General features: G+C 29.1%; 1 protein-coding gene across 1 annotated transcript; it reads right to left on the bottom strand.

Annotated features, from left to right (window-relative positions):
- Positions 1-869: 869 nt before the first annotated feature.
- LOC130820643 (F-box protein At1g67340-like) lies at positions 870-2,885 on the bottom strand. Its single transcript, XM_057686096.1, has 3 exons — positions 2,382-2,885; positions 2,134-2,296; positions 870-1,985 (listed from the first exon to the last, which is right to left on the bottom strand). Exons 1-3 carry the CDS (start codon positions 2,741-2,743, stop codon positions 1,221-1,223), a joined length of 1,290 nt encoding a protein of 429 aa, XP_057542079.1. The 5' UTR covers positions 2,744-2,885; the 3' UTR covers positions 870-1,220.
- Between the last annotated feature and the right edge of the window lie 15,278 nt (positions 2,886-18,163).

Here is an 18,163-nt window from a genome sequence, read left to right as displayed (position 1 = left end):
TACCTCCCCCTCTTTTCCCTACACTAGTACATTTATACTACCATACCCATTTTTTTGGGTCAATTCCATCTCCCATAAAACTCATAACACACTCATTTTTTGACCAATACCAACTAAAGCAAAAGTCATTAACCCAAGAAAAAAAAAGGCCCTATTTTGCCATAATGATACTTCTATAATTTTCATTGGATTCCTTCTTAATTAACTTCACATTTTCTTTTACCGAATTCACCTTTATACTTCACTATTAGATATCACCCACTTTTTTGCTCATTCTTATTGTTTGATCACACACTCATATTTGCTTATACAGTTATACCCATGATAAAAATTTTCAATTGTTTTTACTTTTTTCTTTTTACGTAAGTTAAACATCTTTATACAATTTATATAATAGCTTAATTTCTTTATGTTCCCGCTCTACTTTAAGATGTTTATTTGAGGTTTACAAACACAATCAGAATAAAGTTGTAACTAAGAATTGGTCACCGAATAATAAAAGTTACTCTGATACACAAGATTTCTCGATTCTACATTTTGGTTTCGTTTCACCAATGTATAGCATCAAAATCCTAATTAGTTTCCAACTTTTGTAACAATAAAGTTAAAGAAAGAATGTGAAGAACTAAACTTCTCTTCCCCTCAAAGTTAAATGGCGGGCTTAAGCAAAATTGAAAATTCTTGTTTGGTAATTCATCCCAAGCCGCTAACCTAAGACTATTACTGTATTTTTTGATCTCCTTTTTCTCTTAGGTAAAGCTTAACTACAACCCATCCTCTTTTTTCTCTTTTAGTTCCCAAATAAAAATTAATGTACATCTCATTTTCTTTAAATATATAAATAAATAAATCCATGATTTAACCCATAATTTTGGTGATAAAAAATTTTGTATTTAAAATTCCCATTTAAGGGTACAATCCCTTCCTCTCTATACAAAGAAAAAAAATTAAAAATAAAAAATTCCATCTTACTTTTACTCCATTTTTCTATAAAATGGAAATCAAAAATTTTCATTTCTCTTTTTTTTCCCCTTAAAATTGAATTCCAAATTTACCCTCACAATACCCACCCAAATAACCAACTCATGTGGCGTCGCCGTCACAGTCACAGTCCTTCACACCGTTATTTGTTACCATCAATTACCTTGCCGTTGATTTCACCGCTATCGTCTTCATCACCCTTACTGCTTCCGTCACCGGCGTGGTTAATATCTTTATTGTTATCTTTCACCATCAATTTCCATGCCGTTCATTTCACCGTCACCGTCATCATCTCCGTTATCGTCGCCGGCGTGGATATTATCATTATCTTCATTAACATCAACCCATCTAGGCATAGGAGCACACTCACCTTTGTGTCTCAACTTCCAATCCAGCGCCTGACAAGCACGTGAGCAATAATTCACAGCCCCACAGACTGAACACCGTCGGAATTCATGTTTACGTGTCTCCGGTCTACCACAACCGGAATGAGAACAAAGTCTCAAACCCGGTTCAATGTTTTTATCCCCGGTTCGAGTAGTAAACCACTCGGTCAAAAACCGATTCGCTGGGTGAGCTTCTGGAGCCGGGACATTACATCCGAAATCACTTAATAATGGACATCCAACTGTGGTGGTGGTGCTACGGTTTCCCGCATGTGGAGAGGTTAGCCAGTAGGAAGCAGAGGAGCACGTGAGAGCAGCGGCTAGCTCACGTGCGTTTGCTTGGACAAGAAAACGACGACCTTCGACGACGTTTTGACGGACACCATAACCGTCTTGGAGACAATGACCTAATTCTCGGAGTGCATCAACATGTCCTAGGAAGGCGGCACGTGCACATAACGCGACGCCAGCGCGTAAGTCTTTGTCGCTTTTTGTTCCTCCACTTCCGTTGAATTGAATGACTGCTAAGGAGTAAAGTGCTTGCGCGTGCGAGTTAATCGCTGCTTTCGCCATTAGTGACGCTCCACTTCCTCGGTTTTGTAAGCAGTAAAATCGAATCTGTTGAATCAAAAAAAGCTATATTTAGCACAAGCAAAGATTTAATTTAAAGGTCTAATTTCGCAAGAAAAACTGAAAAATCGGAGAAATGAGGAACTGTATTATTCTCTGAATTGACTAAAATTAATTGATGAAAACAGGTAATTACCATGCCAAGAGTGTAGCAAGCGTCAACATTTCCAGCATCGGAGCAAATCTTGAGGAAACGATGAGCAGAATCAGACCAATTATTAGCTTTAATCGCCATTGTTTTAGGTGAAGCTTTTGATAACACCATTGAATTAAGGCCTAAACCGTTGAATCTCTTACAACTGTTTCAAAAATAACTGAATGAATTAATTTATAGATCGGAAAAATATACAAACAAAGAGAGAAGGAAAGCCAGTAAATACATACGTTACAAGGACGTTGATGAAATCTGCAGGACAAGAAGCAGAAGAACTAAGCTTGCTTAAAATAGATACAACAAGGTCATCCGGTAAAGAATCGAAGAAATCATAACCGCCGACAAACTCCGGTAAGATTTTTGCTCTTTTCCGGGAAGGAATCTCACAACTTCTGTAACCAAAATTATGATTATCATTATCATTTTCCGGCGAAAAACACGATCTCTTTTTATCATCATCGCCATTAACAAAACCATCTCTATTTTTCTTCATCATCTTTATCGTCTTATTACTATTATCGTGAACGGAAAGAGTGATTGGGGTGGAAGAATCATGTAGTTTCGGATAACATAGTCCTCTTCTAGTTCTCATTTTTTGTGTATTGAATTGAATTTCTCTCACTAAAAGTTTCTCTCTCTTAACAGAGAAATGATTTATCTTTCTCTCTCTCTCTCAGTCTCCGAGAGACGACGAAGAAGAACAAAAGGAGGTGAGTTGGTTTTATAGGACAGATTTGGGTAGAGATTATATAGTGATTAAATGAAGAATATTGAAAATTACGGTTTTAGCCTATGGATTACTAGTACTGTACGTTTTGTGGGGTGAAAATTTTAAAACGGTCAAACGGGGGGCTGACCAGATTCTGGTATTTGCAGAGCGGATGATTACCCTTGCTTTTTTTGCCTATGTGAACATTTAAGGTCTCTCCCCTATTTTGACCGTAATTAGTACTCTAATTACAACTATTTTGCATTATTTGCTGATTCAGATTGTGCCAAATTGTTGTGTTGGGGGATGCAAATAGTAACCAGTCTTGTCATTTTATGTCTTATAACTATGGCTCATATTACGTCATAAATACACGGATTGTCCATATTATTTAGTAGATCAGAATACTAATTTATTTCTTAAACAAATTATCCAAAATGTTTTATAATACGCAAATTCTTGTATGAGACGGTCTTACCGTGACATATGCTTTATACTTGAGTTAAATAGCCAAAAATAAAAACTTTTAGCTTATGGGGTTCTTGTTTTGATGTCATCTCACCGTTAGACGGTTTCATACAAGATGACTTATTCATAATATCTGTTTGAAGATACGTGTCATGTTTTCTACCACGCCATATACAAAAAATGGTTAACATGACACGCTTGTGGGCCACTATATCGATTAATTAACTGGCTGAAACATGCATAAGTACGACTGTAAATCATGACGTGGTGAATCATATTTAGTAGGCCGCATTTATTATTAATTCAGTTAATTAATATTGCATATTTATTGCTTTTTTATTATATACTTCATAAAATATAAAATAATATATTTAATTAAAATCTTATTTGATTCGTTTTAAATTTTAAAATTTATTTAATTAACAATATTTAATCAATGACTTGACCGTAATGGGAAGAATACGTAGTGAAGGAAATAAATAATGTGTTTAGTAATGGCAAATCATTTTTGATTAAGTTGCTAACACGTTAAGCTAACAATATTGAAATTGAATTGCATCAAAATTAAGAAAGGTAATAAAATCAATTAAAATTAGAATAGTTGAAGAACAATTCATAATCCATTAATATTATATTGATTGACCTTCAAATATCATCTTCATGGAAATTCAAAGTCCAAATCATTAATCAATGCAAGCCTTGATAAGCTAGTATCTTATTGTATATAATTAATAATTAATTAATGCATTAATTTTCACATAAGTATATTTGACAAAGATATTTTTTTACCTAATTCTGTTATGAGACCGTCTCACGGTAAGATGAGCCTCATAATTAGGTTAAATAGCCCATAATTAAAATCATTAGCATATTAGACTCTTTTGTATGAACTCGTCTCGCGATGAGACGGAGTCATACAAAAGGAGCTTCTTTTATAGTTTAATCTAAAATGATGATTTTAATATATTAACGTGAATTTTTAATTGAGCATTTTTAACCCAAAAAATATTAAATCAAATTCAATTAAACAAATTTTAATCTCGATAGATATCTTAAAATTCATCATAATTTTTAAAAATAAATTAAAGTATTTTTTGATAATAGAATTTAAAATAGTGAGCTTCAATGATTTTGTGTTGTTTATATAACATATTTTGGGTCCTCTATTCATTTGCAGATTGTTTTCAAGTACAAGGTCTCTTTTTAGGCAATCATCTTTGATATGTCAATCATCTTTCCTCTCTTCACAAATTCTTATTGTAGTTTCTATGAGTATTCCTTATAAACAATACACATTTTTAATTTCTCCTTTTATTTCCATGCCCCTTCACAATTCCCATTAGCTAAAAACACACCCTAATTCAATAGTTATGTATTACAAAGTTTATCGAATTATGAGAATCGAATTTTATCTGAATTAAAATAACCGAAACCGAGTAAACATTTTTTTTTAAATAAAATTTTGAGTTTGATTCTGGGTTACTCCTTATCTGACTGCTCCCATAGCATTGCCTATAATAATTAATAAAATTAGTGCACTAAACCTCAAGTCATTTTCAAGCAGCAAAAGAAAAGGAAAAAAACATGCATGCTGATTATCACTTTGCCCACTTCAAAAGCTACTATATATATACTTATCTTCTTTCAAAAATTAAAATTATAATAATGTTAATTATTTTTTAGTTGTAAACTTAATACTTCTACTAAATAATGCTTAATTATAATTAAATTGAAATTAGAGGTCGCGTAAGTTTGTAAAACGCTAAACATGGTTTCACGCCGCCGTAATTTTACTAATTGTTGTCACATCAATAACGACATTTGTTTTGTGTAATTGCCTTAACTTGCCTTCTTACCTCATTCTATATTAAAAATTACATAAAATAATTTAATCTTTTCATGATTTTCCTACAATAATTTCACTTACTGATTAACCATAAATAATCCCAACTTTAGGGGTATTTTCCAAAAGTCTATCGAACAACCGGATGACTTGCTATAACAAGTTTTTTAGAAAAAAATTAAATAAAAATAAAATGTCGAAAAAAAATGTTCAAAAATATTGAAAAAAATTTATAATTTTTTATATTATTCAGAATTTTTTAAAAATTTTTTTAAAATTTTTCTTTAATTTTAAATTAATATTCAGCTTATTTTTTTTACGAATTACCTGCTATAGTAAGTCATAGGGTTATCCAAGTTTATGCTAGAAAAATACCCGCTTAAAATTAGAATTATTCATAATTAATCAATAGGTGAAATTATTATAGGATAATCATAAAAAGGTCGGATTATTTTAGATAAATTTTCCTATTTTTTATTAGGAATTTTTATTTCTTAGACTTTGATACCTCAACTTCACATAAAATTATTATAAAAATTGTTTTGATTAAATGAAATCGATTAATAAGATTTTTTTATTGAGTAAATAAAAAGAAGGAAAGTAATAAAGAATGAAAATAAATTGAAGTTAAATCAAATTTCTATAACAATGCATTTTATCTAGTTTTTAATATTTAGCTTTTTAGTTAGTCAAACAATTTCGTTTAAAATCAATAATTTTAACTGACTGAACTAATCAACCAACAATAAACAACCGTTTGCAAGACATTTATTATATAAAAGTTTTTCATAAAAGATTTGAATGACAATAAATTTTTAATAGTCAACATAATTAATCTTCTGTCAAAATAAACTAAGAAAATCGTGAAAAGATCATATCATTAATATTGCCATTTATATGATAATATATACTACCTTATTTTAACATGAACATTGAATATTGATTTTTTTGAAGGAAATGAAAGTATATATATGATGAATTAGTATAATTTTTAATTATGCACCAATATAATATTTGAGTTATAATAATCTACTTTATTTTTTTAATTTGTGTTATTATTTTATAATTATTACTTAAAACACTTCTTTGCTTAATACTACATGAAAAACTTAAAAAATTTTCATGATATATTTAACTATTGTATATCAATAACAACAATTACTATGTCCCATTGAATCAAATCCAAATACCCAACTAAAATAAGGTAGTCTATCTATCAAGTTCTAACTATAAAATCCTCTATACATGTAGGTTAGATTTTTTAAATGTAAAATTTTTTTTAAAAACAAGTTTAATTAGGCAAGATTCACCATATGTCAATAGAGTGTAAAGAGATATAAGTATCGTTTTAGTTTTTTTCTATTAGTGGTAATAATATTTATAACTACATAGCCTTACTAGATGACTTATCCCATTAAATATGTATTACTCCATTCTTATTACAATATTGTTATATTTGACTTTTTTCACACATTTTTAAAGCAACTATTGTCTAGCCCTTAACAATTTATAAAAAATTTTAAAAAGTATATACTTAAATTTTATACATCAAAATGAACGTTACAAGATTTCATATAGCACATGAATGTACTTTATAACTTTCCATATGTCAATGAATAATTGTTAGAGTATGTAACATATCTAGAATCTCAACAGTCAGCTTACGCTTTTGATTGAGTTGATTCTGTCATATGGTATTAGAGCCAACGAGATAAGAGGACACGAGTTCGAATTCTCAACCACCACTCATTTGAAGTAAAATATTCAGCGCCGACCATTAAGTATGAGAAGGATCTGTGTTGTTCACCAGTTTCAGCCCAAAGGGCTCTCATATAAGGAGCGTGCAAGAGAATATAACATATCTTATAGCCTCAACCATCAGTTTAAACTTTTGGTTGAGATGATTCCTTTATAGTTTCTAAAAACCAACTCAACCAAAAGCTTAAGCAGATGGTTGAAGTTCCAAAATATGTACTCTAACATAACATTTAAATCTTTTTTTTCTCTTAATATAAATTAAATATTGCAAACGTAATTAACATGATTTAAAATGATACAAAGGGAGAGCATAATTTTCCACATGGATATCATTGGCAAGGAAATATTATGCAAACTAACCAATGAACCTGCAGGCGAGATTTATTGACTGATACAAATATAAATTGCGTATAAGCAACTTAATTAATGATAAGATCAGATAATTTTAATCAATTTTCATATTTTTGATTATGAGATGGATGATGCATGCTAATTGACTTATTACTATAAATATTTATTAAAATATTTTTGAGAGACTAAATAAAATATTATACATAAATAATTTATATGTCTACATTATTTTATAATTTTTTAATTTAAACTTATAAATTTTAATTAATTTTTCATCTTAGCCAAAATGCTATACTTTGATCGATCACAATTCACATATAATTTAACATTGTTTTGATTTTAATTTTGATTATATAAGAACGTCAATTAAGTTAAAGATTGCATCAATCATATAAAAATATAAGGTTTATTTCAACAAAGACGGGTTTAATTTTCTATATAACTTAAATATACACTATAACTATAAATATATTGGGTCTATCTGTTATTATTGTGATTATCTGTTTTGATTTTTTGTTTTATTTATAAAATCATATTATAAATATCCTATAATGATAAAAAAAAATTTGTGAAATTTATTGATAAACTAATGAATTTAAAAACTAACAAGTAAAATGATAAAGCAATTTTTTCTGATTTTTTATTTTTGATTGTCATTTTTTCAATAAAAATATAGAAATTGAAAATAAAAAAGAATAATAAACTCTAATTCTTTAAAAATGGGGAGAACTTGTTTTAAATAACATATTAAAACAAAGTATATTTAAATTTGTTAGTTTGATGGTTTTTTTATTATTTGAATTTGTGTTAGTGGTAACTAAAACGTTATATGATCGACAAGTATATGTTACATTTGAATTTTAGGTCAACAGAAATTCAAAAAACCCCTTGTTTTCTTTATTGTATTATCAAATGTACCGCTTCATTAATTTAATTAGTGAACTAATCCTAAGTTGCTTTCAACATTAGATAATTAGTTACATAGCAATAGCATCATGTGCACAATGGTCTGAGTAAGTTTTGTATGGACTTAGTCTATGTTAAAATGTTATATACTTTTCTTAGTATTTTTTTATTTTCTATTTAAATCATTTGATCACACTATTTGAATAACAATTCACAATATTATTACGTAAATTAAGTCCACATAAAATTTTCACACTAACGTCTAAATTTCTTTTTTGTGATAATTAGAAGTTGACAACAAATAAGGTTCATTTTTATTAAAATCGATTACAAATTAAGATTATTCTTAATATAATTCATTTAAAAAAAATATTCTAATTATAAATAAATGCAAAAGAAAAACTAACTCAATCATTAACCAAGCCAAAATTGTTAGAGTATATAATATATCTTGGGGCCTCAACCATCAGCTTAAGCTTTTGGTTGAGTTGGTCTCTTGACATGGTATCAGAAGCCAACGTGAGAGGTCACGGGTTCGAATCTCAACCACCCCTCATTTAAAGTGGAATATTCAGCGCCTATGCGCATCCACACTTCTAGCCCAATGGGGTCTCGTGTGAGGGGGCGTGTTAGAGTATATAACATATCTTGGGGCCTCAACCATCAGCTTAAGCTTTTGGTTGAGTTGGTCTCTTGACAAAAATAACCAGACTTCTAAATGGTACCATATACCATAACCTATTATAACTCGAAAAAACTTCAAATTAAACCTAAAATTTTAGTAACCTAATTTGAACTGAACTGAATTAAAACCGACTCAAATGGAAACAAAAATTATGTACAACTCAAATGATCATACCTAATTAGAGAGGGGAAGCAAGAAAGGCATCAATATGGAGTATCAAAAAATGAATCCAAAGCTGAAGAAAAACTAACGTGGTGATCAAAGAGTGATATTAACCACTCGTGTCACCTTCCTTAGATCTTAATACCCCATGTGTGTTTCGATGATCAATCCTATTCTTCCTTCCTTTGTTGTTGTAAGACTTTTTTGGTTCTTTACCTCCTCTTATGCACTTTCCTTTTTGTTTTACTAACCTCTTCCCTTTATCATAACTCAATATTCTTGATTTTTTTAACAATAAACTTTAATATTGGAGAAAACTATTAACCAAATGAGTAAAAACTTATTTACCACTTTAATTTTTCTATTTAGCATTTATAAATTCCACACAACTTACAATTGGAAAGTACTTAGTGTTAGTGATTTGATATAGTATATAATATATTTTGCAATTTGAACTATCAGTTTAACAATTAGTTCAAGTCTTATGATAAGTTATGTATATATATATAATTTCTAGATATGGTATCAGAGCCAACATAATATAATTTATAAGTTCAATTTACATCTAAAACCTCATTTCAAATATTTAAAGCCTTAAAAAATATCTACATCCATTGAATTTCGATATAGTTGATTTTTCATAATTATACGCTTAAAAGGTAAAATAATAAAATCTAGTAATAAAAAAATAAGTGGAATTTATTAAAAATACGATCTATTAAGTTGTTCTCAATAAAAAAAATAAATTTATTATTTAGCAAAATTAAGTTGAACCGAAAAAGAGGAAGTTTTAGCCAAAGTGAGTAGTTGATAATTGATATGTGTGAATTAATGTAGGTTAGTTGATAATCACTATAATTAGTAATAACAAATCAACTACCTAATCAAGCTGTATGACTGAAATTGGTATCGAATCACATGCAATCCATGTAGACTAAAAAAGCAATCTAGAATTTTGACAATTCTTAATTCTTGATTTTCAAATTTATTCACTTTTAAATTCCAGAAACTTCAGAAATATATTGGAAATTAAGTTACCTATCCATTACTTAATTTACATATTGAAAATAAGCTTTTATTACGGTTCGACTAAATATCACTTTTTTAAAATAAAACTTTTTATTCAAATTTTACCTAAGCCTCTCGTTTCCTCACCCTGCCTTGTAATAAAAATAAAGTACTCTATGTTTTCCTCTTCCTTTTAGGGTGATATATTCAGTTATTTGGTCGGGTTTTGGGTTAAGAAGTTCTTCGGTCATTTCTTATAAGTCAAATCAGATACGAGGCTATGTCAGATCAATACAACATCGATTCGAATTTGTCTAATTAAATTTGGTTTTGTATTATGTCATCAGACTAATACAACTCGAGTCCAAATCAATTATATAATAGATCAGTCGAGTTCGATTAGATTACAGGTCGCTTCATCATTTATTATATTGCATAATATTTACGTTTCCTTTTTTTTTATAAAGGTTTTAGTTTATGATATGTGGTTTTGCTTAATTAAAATCTAGAAAGTTATAGTAGTTTTTAAGAGATATCTCTATCAATCATCCAGAAAATGCATAATATTATTTCCACCATGGCCCTCATTTGCTCACGTCAATATCTTTGGAAATAAACACTTAATTTTTGATGCGAATATACAAGTTTTGAACATGGAAAATAAGGATGTTATCTTGTCATTTTGTTCAATACTAACAAATTTTTCACATTTGCCAATAAAGAATTTTTGATTTGGTTTATAGGATTTCTTAATGCAATGCTTCTATAGAATTAATCATTTTTATAAGTACTAATAATTGAAATTTTGTAACAAGAGTGAAAGAAATTTTTAATCAGTAAGCTAATCTATGATTTTTTAAAATAATACACTAATTTTTTTATTGCGAAATCGTTTCATCATGAGATGACTTTAATTGGATCTATGCTAACTATTTAATACATAAAAATTGCTTCTAGTCCAAGTGTGAATTCAGATTTCATTATTTTTTTTTTATTACTAATAGGTCTTTTGTGTAGACTCGTCTCACAGTAAAATTGTCTCATACAAGGCCTGCTGTTGACAATAACTCTGTTTTACCCATTGTAACAACTTTATAAAAAAGTAATGTGGAAATTGATTTTATAATATTAAATAAAATTATATATATATATATATATATATATATATATATATATATATATATATATATATATATAATAAATTGATTTTAAAAATGATTTAAAATTTAAAAATCATTTGTTACTTATATAAAGATAAGGGTAAATTGTTAATAATAAACCAACTTACGCTTGATCCACTCAAAATAAATCCACTTATTATTTCTTTTTAAATAAACACACATATTAGGTATATTTGCTAAAAATAAACTAGATCTATTGTTTATAACAACCTTCAAAACCTCTTTGTAAGTAAAAAATCATGAATATTTTCAGCAATTATACCAAATAGGTGGATGTATTTTATAGGTGGAAAAATTACCATGAATAAGACAATCTTTTGTTGATTTTCCTACAGTAATATCAACTTTTGATAGTCATAAATAACACCAACTTAGGGATCTTTTTTCCTAGAACAATACGAACTTTAGTTTACTAATTTATCATTTCTTTGTCATATAATCTCTTATAATTTGACTTTTAACATGGTAGGAATATTTTAGGGAAGCACCCCTAAGTTTGTATTATTCATGGAATCATAGTTAATCAAAAGTTGATATTATTGTAGAAAATAGAAAAAAAAAGTTGTATTATTCTTAGTAATTATCCTTAAAAATAAATAATAATTGAATTTATTTTCAGCAGATCAAGCAAAGATTAAAGTTTCCAAAATCCGTCAATTTAACTATAATATTTATGCTTTCTAATTTATAGTCACTATTACTTATTAAAAAACTTCACACCTATAATTTTTAAAACCCTTAAAATTTAACGTTGTTTATAACAACTGATTCAATATTATCTCTTAAATGGCCCATTTGCTCACGTCAACCACTTTGGAAATTAACATTTGATTTTTAATGGGAATATACCAATTTTGAACATATAAATTATTTTTGTTATCTTGTCCTATTGTTTGTCTATTGACTATATTAACAAATGTTTTCCATTTGGCAATTACGACTTTTTATTCAGGAAAGGCAAGAGAATCTACATAAAAATAAATAGATAAAATTAATTATCTTTTTTATACATGGTGATAATCGAGCCGTTATCACATAAATAAAATGAAATTCCTCGATTATTGGACTAATTTATTATTCTCGATAATAGGAAGTGTTTGGTTTTTAGCTTTTTGGTTGGCTTATAGCTTTTACCTTGGTTGGTCAAACAACCAAAAAATGTGTTTGTTAAATGGCTTTTAAAGCATCTGAAAAACTGGCTTTTAAGCCAAAATGAAAAGGTTGCTCAAGTTAGCTTTTTTGGTTGGCTTTTGGTTTGTTGGCCAACTTTTTCTCTAATTTACAAGTAATATCTAATACTTAAATTTACTAAACATCTCCACAAATAGCTAGCTTTTTTAGCTAACTTAAAAGCCAATAAAAACAGCCACCATTTTCAGTTGATCAAACAAGCCAACTAAAATAGCTAACAACCAATTACCAAAACACCCTAACAGTTTATGGTTACCATATATTGACAACAAATTAATCTTATAAATAGGATTATGACAAGTTGGTCCGCGTATATAACAGCTCATAATAACATGAAAGCTAATAACTCCTAACTTTCATAAAATGGGATAAATAGGTTTCCATGAGAATGATTTGTGAGGTTTCCACATTATAATGAATAGTTCATTTGATGTAGCAGTTTAGGGTTATCACATGTATAACCATAATTTGAAGGTAACATAATTTAGTGTTTAACACAAAATCGCACGTCAAGTAATTATACAAATGTACTCTAAGTAAATTGTTAATCGCTTCAATTTTTACCTTCTTTTATATATATATATATATATATATATATATATATATATATATATATATAGCTTTATTTTACACCTTATACTTGTATAGATACTGTTTTAAAAAGTAAGACCGAGGTGTTCAAAATAAACCCAAATCTTACTTTAAAATGAGTTTAAAAATAATATAAAAATCAATGTGAATACAAAACTCATTGGTTGGATAACAAAAAAACATTTTTTAACGCTAACAAAAAATAGTTTATTACACTAAAGAAATTGGTTGGATAACAAAAATGACCTATAAAATTTGATATTCAAGATAAAAAGAGTTTTAACTATTTAAGGCACAAGAATAATTAGTGAGTTTTGGTTGCTTAAGATTGAAGCAAGAGAGTTAATTAATAGCTGTTTTAGTGAAAAGTACAAAAATTGGAGAGGGTCAAAGAGTATATTAAATCATGTAATTTTGTTAGATGATATAAGAAAAAAGGGAGATCTTACTTTTTCTAATGTTTAGCTGGTTTTGTCTATAATTGATGGAATGTGTTTAGGCCTTGAAATGATGGTCACCCAATTTCTGTGAAATGATTCCCATGTCTTATTTAGCCACATTTATTTCCATTGTCTCCTTCACTCTTATTTTATTGAATGTTACGGAAATTAAGAAAAATTGGTATAGATATTATTTTATTGAATAATAAATTTGATGGAGGATTAGTGGAGATCAAAATATTTAAAAAATATTAAAAGAAAATTAGTGGAAAAATATAGAAACCACAACTAATAAAAAAATATTTTAATAAAGTTAGTAGAAAATATGTGAGGACCATAAAAATATAAAAATGTTAAAATTAGGTTAGTGGAAGATATATGAGTGCCATAAGCATTATTAAATATTAAAATGAGGATAAATAAGGTTACTTTTATCCAAAATTTGTGATATAAATGAAATTTTTTTTATGGTAATAACAAATAAAACACTCCAAAATGTAATGCGGAAACTTCTTTAAGGAACGGAGAGAAAACTGCTTACATTTTATATAAAAAGTAAGAGGGAATACTACTTACGTTTTATATAAAAAGTAAGAGTAATATATGGATCAAAAAAAGTAAATTATAATTGAGAATTAACCGAATAAATCCTTAATTAAACAGAGTAAAGAGCTTTAAATATTATGCTCAAGTATAAGTATAGCAAGTGGTAAAAGGTTATGATATAATACAATCGATAATCTCAAAAATAAAAGCACATATGAGATAATAATTTATTTGTCAGTTTTTGTTCCACCTTTATTTATTGTTTAGTTGATGAATGGTTTTTGAAAGCCGAAAAGCATGAACAAAATGAGCTAATGTTTAGAATATTTAATTTTAAAGAGTTTGGACTATATATTTTTATATCAATTGTCATTATTGAAATATAAAAATATTAGCATCGGAGTAAATTATAAAAGTTTGAGATTAAAAGGTAAACTTTACCGCATTGCAATTAGGTCGGCGTTGTTGTATGGGATAGAATGTTAGCCCGTAAAGAAAGTTTTCGAAAAAAGATGAAAGTAACAGAAATGTGTATTCTGAGGTGAATGTGTGGTAATACTATAATGGATAGGATAAGAAACCAGGAGTTCAGGGAGAAGTTAGAGGTTGTACCTCTCTCCGCAAAAATGCAGGAGAACAGGTTGAGATGTTTTTGGGATGTGCAGAGAAAGACACATGACGCCCCAGTAAGAAGGATCAAATGCATCATAGTGGAGGGCAAGAGAAGTGGAGGAAGACTTAGGAGAACGTGGGAGGAATAGATTAAAAATGACATGTATGAACTTCACTTCTACAAGGACCTGACTAGGGATAGGGGCAGTTGGCGGTGCCTTATCCACGTCTTAGATTACTAAACCCGTCCCTTTTACCCATCGTTTATTATTGTTCCTTGCCTTTAATTATCGCTCTTTACCTCCTTCTTTACTTTTATCTTTATTTTTAGTTATATTTATATGTATTCTATTTATTCTATTTGTAAGTTGTAGGTTTCTCTCTCTTTGAAAATCTTTTTCGAGCCGAAAGATTCTTTGACCACACTTTTCTCTATAGGTATGAGCTGTTGTCTTTCTTCCCTTTCCAGACCTTGACCATAGTTTTCTATGAGCGGGATACAATGGGTATGATGATGGAGTAAATTATAAAAATGGTTTTTACATATTTTTTCTTAAATAGTAATTAGTTATTGATAGATATACTTTGAGTAATATAGTTTTACAAAATCATATTTGAGGCTTTGTAATGGCACCACAAATATTCATAATTGTTTGATTAATTAGTTATTAAGGTTCCACCACTAATTAAGATTTAAGATTCCATCAAGCTCGAATTTAAGAAACATAGTTAATTAATTACATTAATGATATAATCATGAGAATTAGCATAATTTCAAATGTACTTTGACAACTTAATTATCTGACTATCCAGTCTACTAGTCTAGTAATTCCACGATTTTATTATACTTGTAACTTATGTTCTAATTGATAATTATTACAGCGAGTTTCTTGAGAGATGGTCTTTTTAAGAGAAGTATTTTAAGTTCAGACCTTTAAAAATTAATACCTAATTACCGTATTCTTAATGCCTACTTACATTATTCTTAATGCTTACTACTGTATCCTTAATGCCTATTTTTAATATTTTAAATGTCTACTTACATCATTCTTAATGCCTACTTACAATAATTAAAGAAATATATAATAGATCGACCTAATTAAAAATGGTCTCTCAAAAAGACTGTCTCTCACTCTAATTATTATCGGGTGTAATGGACAAATTTATCTATATTCACCTAGCCTAGTTGCTTGGGAGTTGGGACCATACCTTCCCCGAATCACAGGTTTTATTGTTCCTTACTTCGTGTGCCCACCCGCCCCAACTAATTAACGGTGCACTTAGCTATAACTTAGGAGTTAGGAATCATATTGTTATGTGCGGAGTATTTGCTATTTATAAAAATTTACGAAATTTGATTCAATTTAGTTGTTCCATTTAATTTGGGCACAAATCTTAAGAAAATAAAAAGACCACTTAAAATAGTAAACTCATGCGCAATATTGAGTTGTTTTTAATATTAAGAATTTGAGGAAACCACTTAAAATAATAGATTCATGTGCAATATTAGATATTTTTAATATTAAGAAAATGAGGAGACCACCTATAAATATAAGTCTTAAATAGAAGTGGAAAAAGTAAGGTGAACTTACCCAATAAAAAAGTAAAACAAGTAAAAAGAATTGGAGGGAATATTTTTAATTTATAATTATTTCAATTACATATATACAAATACTTATTTATTTTATTCATCTATCATTCATCATCGCTAAGTGCAAAAAAAAAATGGTTCTTATTTAATTTATTATAAGTTATTAACTACAACATTATTTGTTTTTAGCGGAATATATCATTTAATTTAATTTAAACCGTCGTGAACCGGGTAAAAAAACCCGCGGTTTGGAACCGGAACCGGTCCGGGAGAACCGGTCCAACGGTTCCATGGAACCGGTTCTGGAACCGGAACCGGAACCGGTCCGGTTGAACCGGCTCAACGGTTCCGTGGAACCGGAACCGGAACCGGGACCGGTCCGGTTGAACCGGCCCACCGGTTCCATGGAACCAGTTCGCCAAAAAACTAGCCGTTTGTTACCGTTTATAGCCGTTGGGATATACTCTATATATACTCATCACTTTCAATCATTTTCATTCACAACTCATCTCTTCTCCTACTCTCTCTACTTACTCTCTCTACTTAATTCTTTAATTACGCAATTATTCTCTTAATTACATAATTAGTCTTCTAATTATTTCTTAATTTAGTTAGTTACATAATTAATTATTTATTTATTTCTTAATTCTATATTTCTATTATTACTTCAAAATTATCAATCATGTCTTCATTTTTGAAAAAAGCCACAAAAAAAGTTACTAAAGTGGCAAAATCATTAGGAGGTTCCAGTTCCTCCAAAAGAAAGGCCACTTCTACTCCGTCGGTATCAACAACACCCTCCATTAGTAATTATAATTATGAACATAATTATCCGGAAGGGTACGACCCGGAGTTACATAATTATGCAGAAGAAGTGGAAAGAGATATACAAATTGATGAAGAAGAGGAACCAACGACCCCAATTGGGATACATATATCTCGACAGTCATCAACAAGATCACATGAAGAACAAGGAGAACAACAACAACAAAGACAAGCTCGTGGTAAACGAGTCAATTTCCAAACTATCGGTTAGTTTTATAATTTTATTCTTCAAATTAATTAAACTTTAAATTATTTATTTATTTAATTATAGTTTTATAATTTTAAATTATTTATTTAGATGAAGATGAACCAGTAAGACAACCTTTTCCGGCAATGCCACCTTCTAGTGGTAGAGCTGTTTCACATGTGTGGTCGTATTTCACAAAAGAACCAACTGAAAATCCAGATATTTTCTTATGCACTTGTCAAATTTGTGAAAGTCAAGGAGTAAAGCCCTTAGTTTCATACAGTTTCACCAGAGGTAAATACTTTTTAAGTTTTTTATACATACATAATACATTATATATTCATATTTTATAAACATTTATTTATTGTGTTTTGTGAATACGTGTTAGGTGGTGGAACGGGATCTTTTAACAAACATTTGGCAAAGAAGCATGGAATCACAAAAGAAACTCATGCAGCAAGCGGCAGCGGGACCACAAGTGGAAGCCGACAGACACAATGGGACATTCCCAACACAGGTATGCCTTTTAGATATAATCGTAATGACATGATTGATGAATTTTCTAGGTATGTAATTTGTGATGAATTGCCTTTTAACCACGGTGAAAGTAGGGCATACGAGCGTCTCACTAGACAACAATTGCAACCACAATATAGAGCAATCCCTAGGAGCACTCTTAAAAGACGCACAATTAAATTATACGAATCAATGCGCTATGAATTAGTTGAAATGTTTAAATCGTTTAATGGTAGGGTTAGCATAACAACTGACATTTGGTCTGCTCCCCCACATTTAGAACCTTATATGTGTGTAACAGCACACTGGATAGATCGAAATTGGATTATTCAAAAAAGAATAATTGCTTTTGAGACAATGCCAGAAAGACATACCGGTGAAAACATAAAATATAGATTAGTAGAGATATGTAGAGAATGGAACTTATTAGATAAAATATTTT

The sequence above is a fragment of the Amaranthus tricolor genome, chromosome 8, assembly GCF_026212465.1.
Source record: "Amaranthus tricolor cultivar Red isolate AtriRed21 chromosome 8, ASM2621246v1, whole genome shotgun sequence".
NCBI lineage: Eukaryota > Viridiplantae > Streptophyta > Magnoliopsida > Caryophyllales > Amaranthaceae > Amaranthus > Amaranthus tricolor.
Note: the sequence above shows the minus strand (reverse complement) of the source record. Positions and strands in the feature narration are given on the sequence as shown.

Coding starts and splice junctions, on each gene's coding strand:
- LOC130820643 (XM_057686096.1), bottom strand. CDS start 2,743: ATGAGAACTAGAAGAGGACTATGTTATCCGAAACTACATGATTCTTCC. Junction 2,297..2,381: donor TTCATCAACGTCCTTGTAAC/GTATGTATTTAC, acceptor TTTTTGAAACAG/TTGTAAGAGATTCAACGGTT. Junction 1,986..2,133: donor CTTGCTACACTCTTGGCATG/GTAATTACCTGT, acceptor TTGATTCAACAG/ATTCGATTTTACTGCTTACA.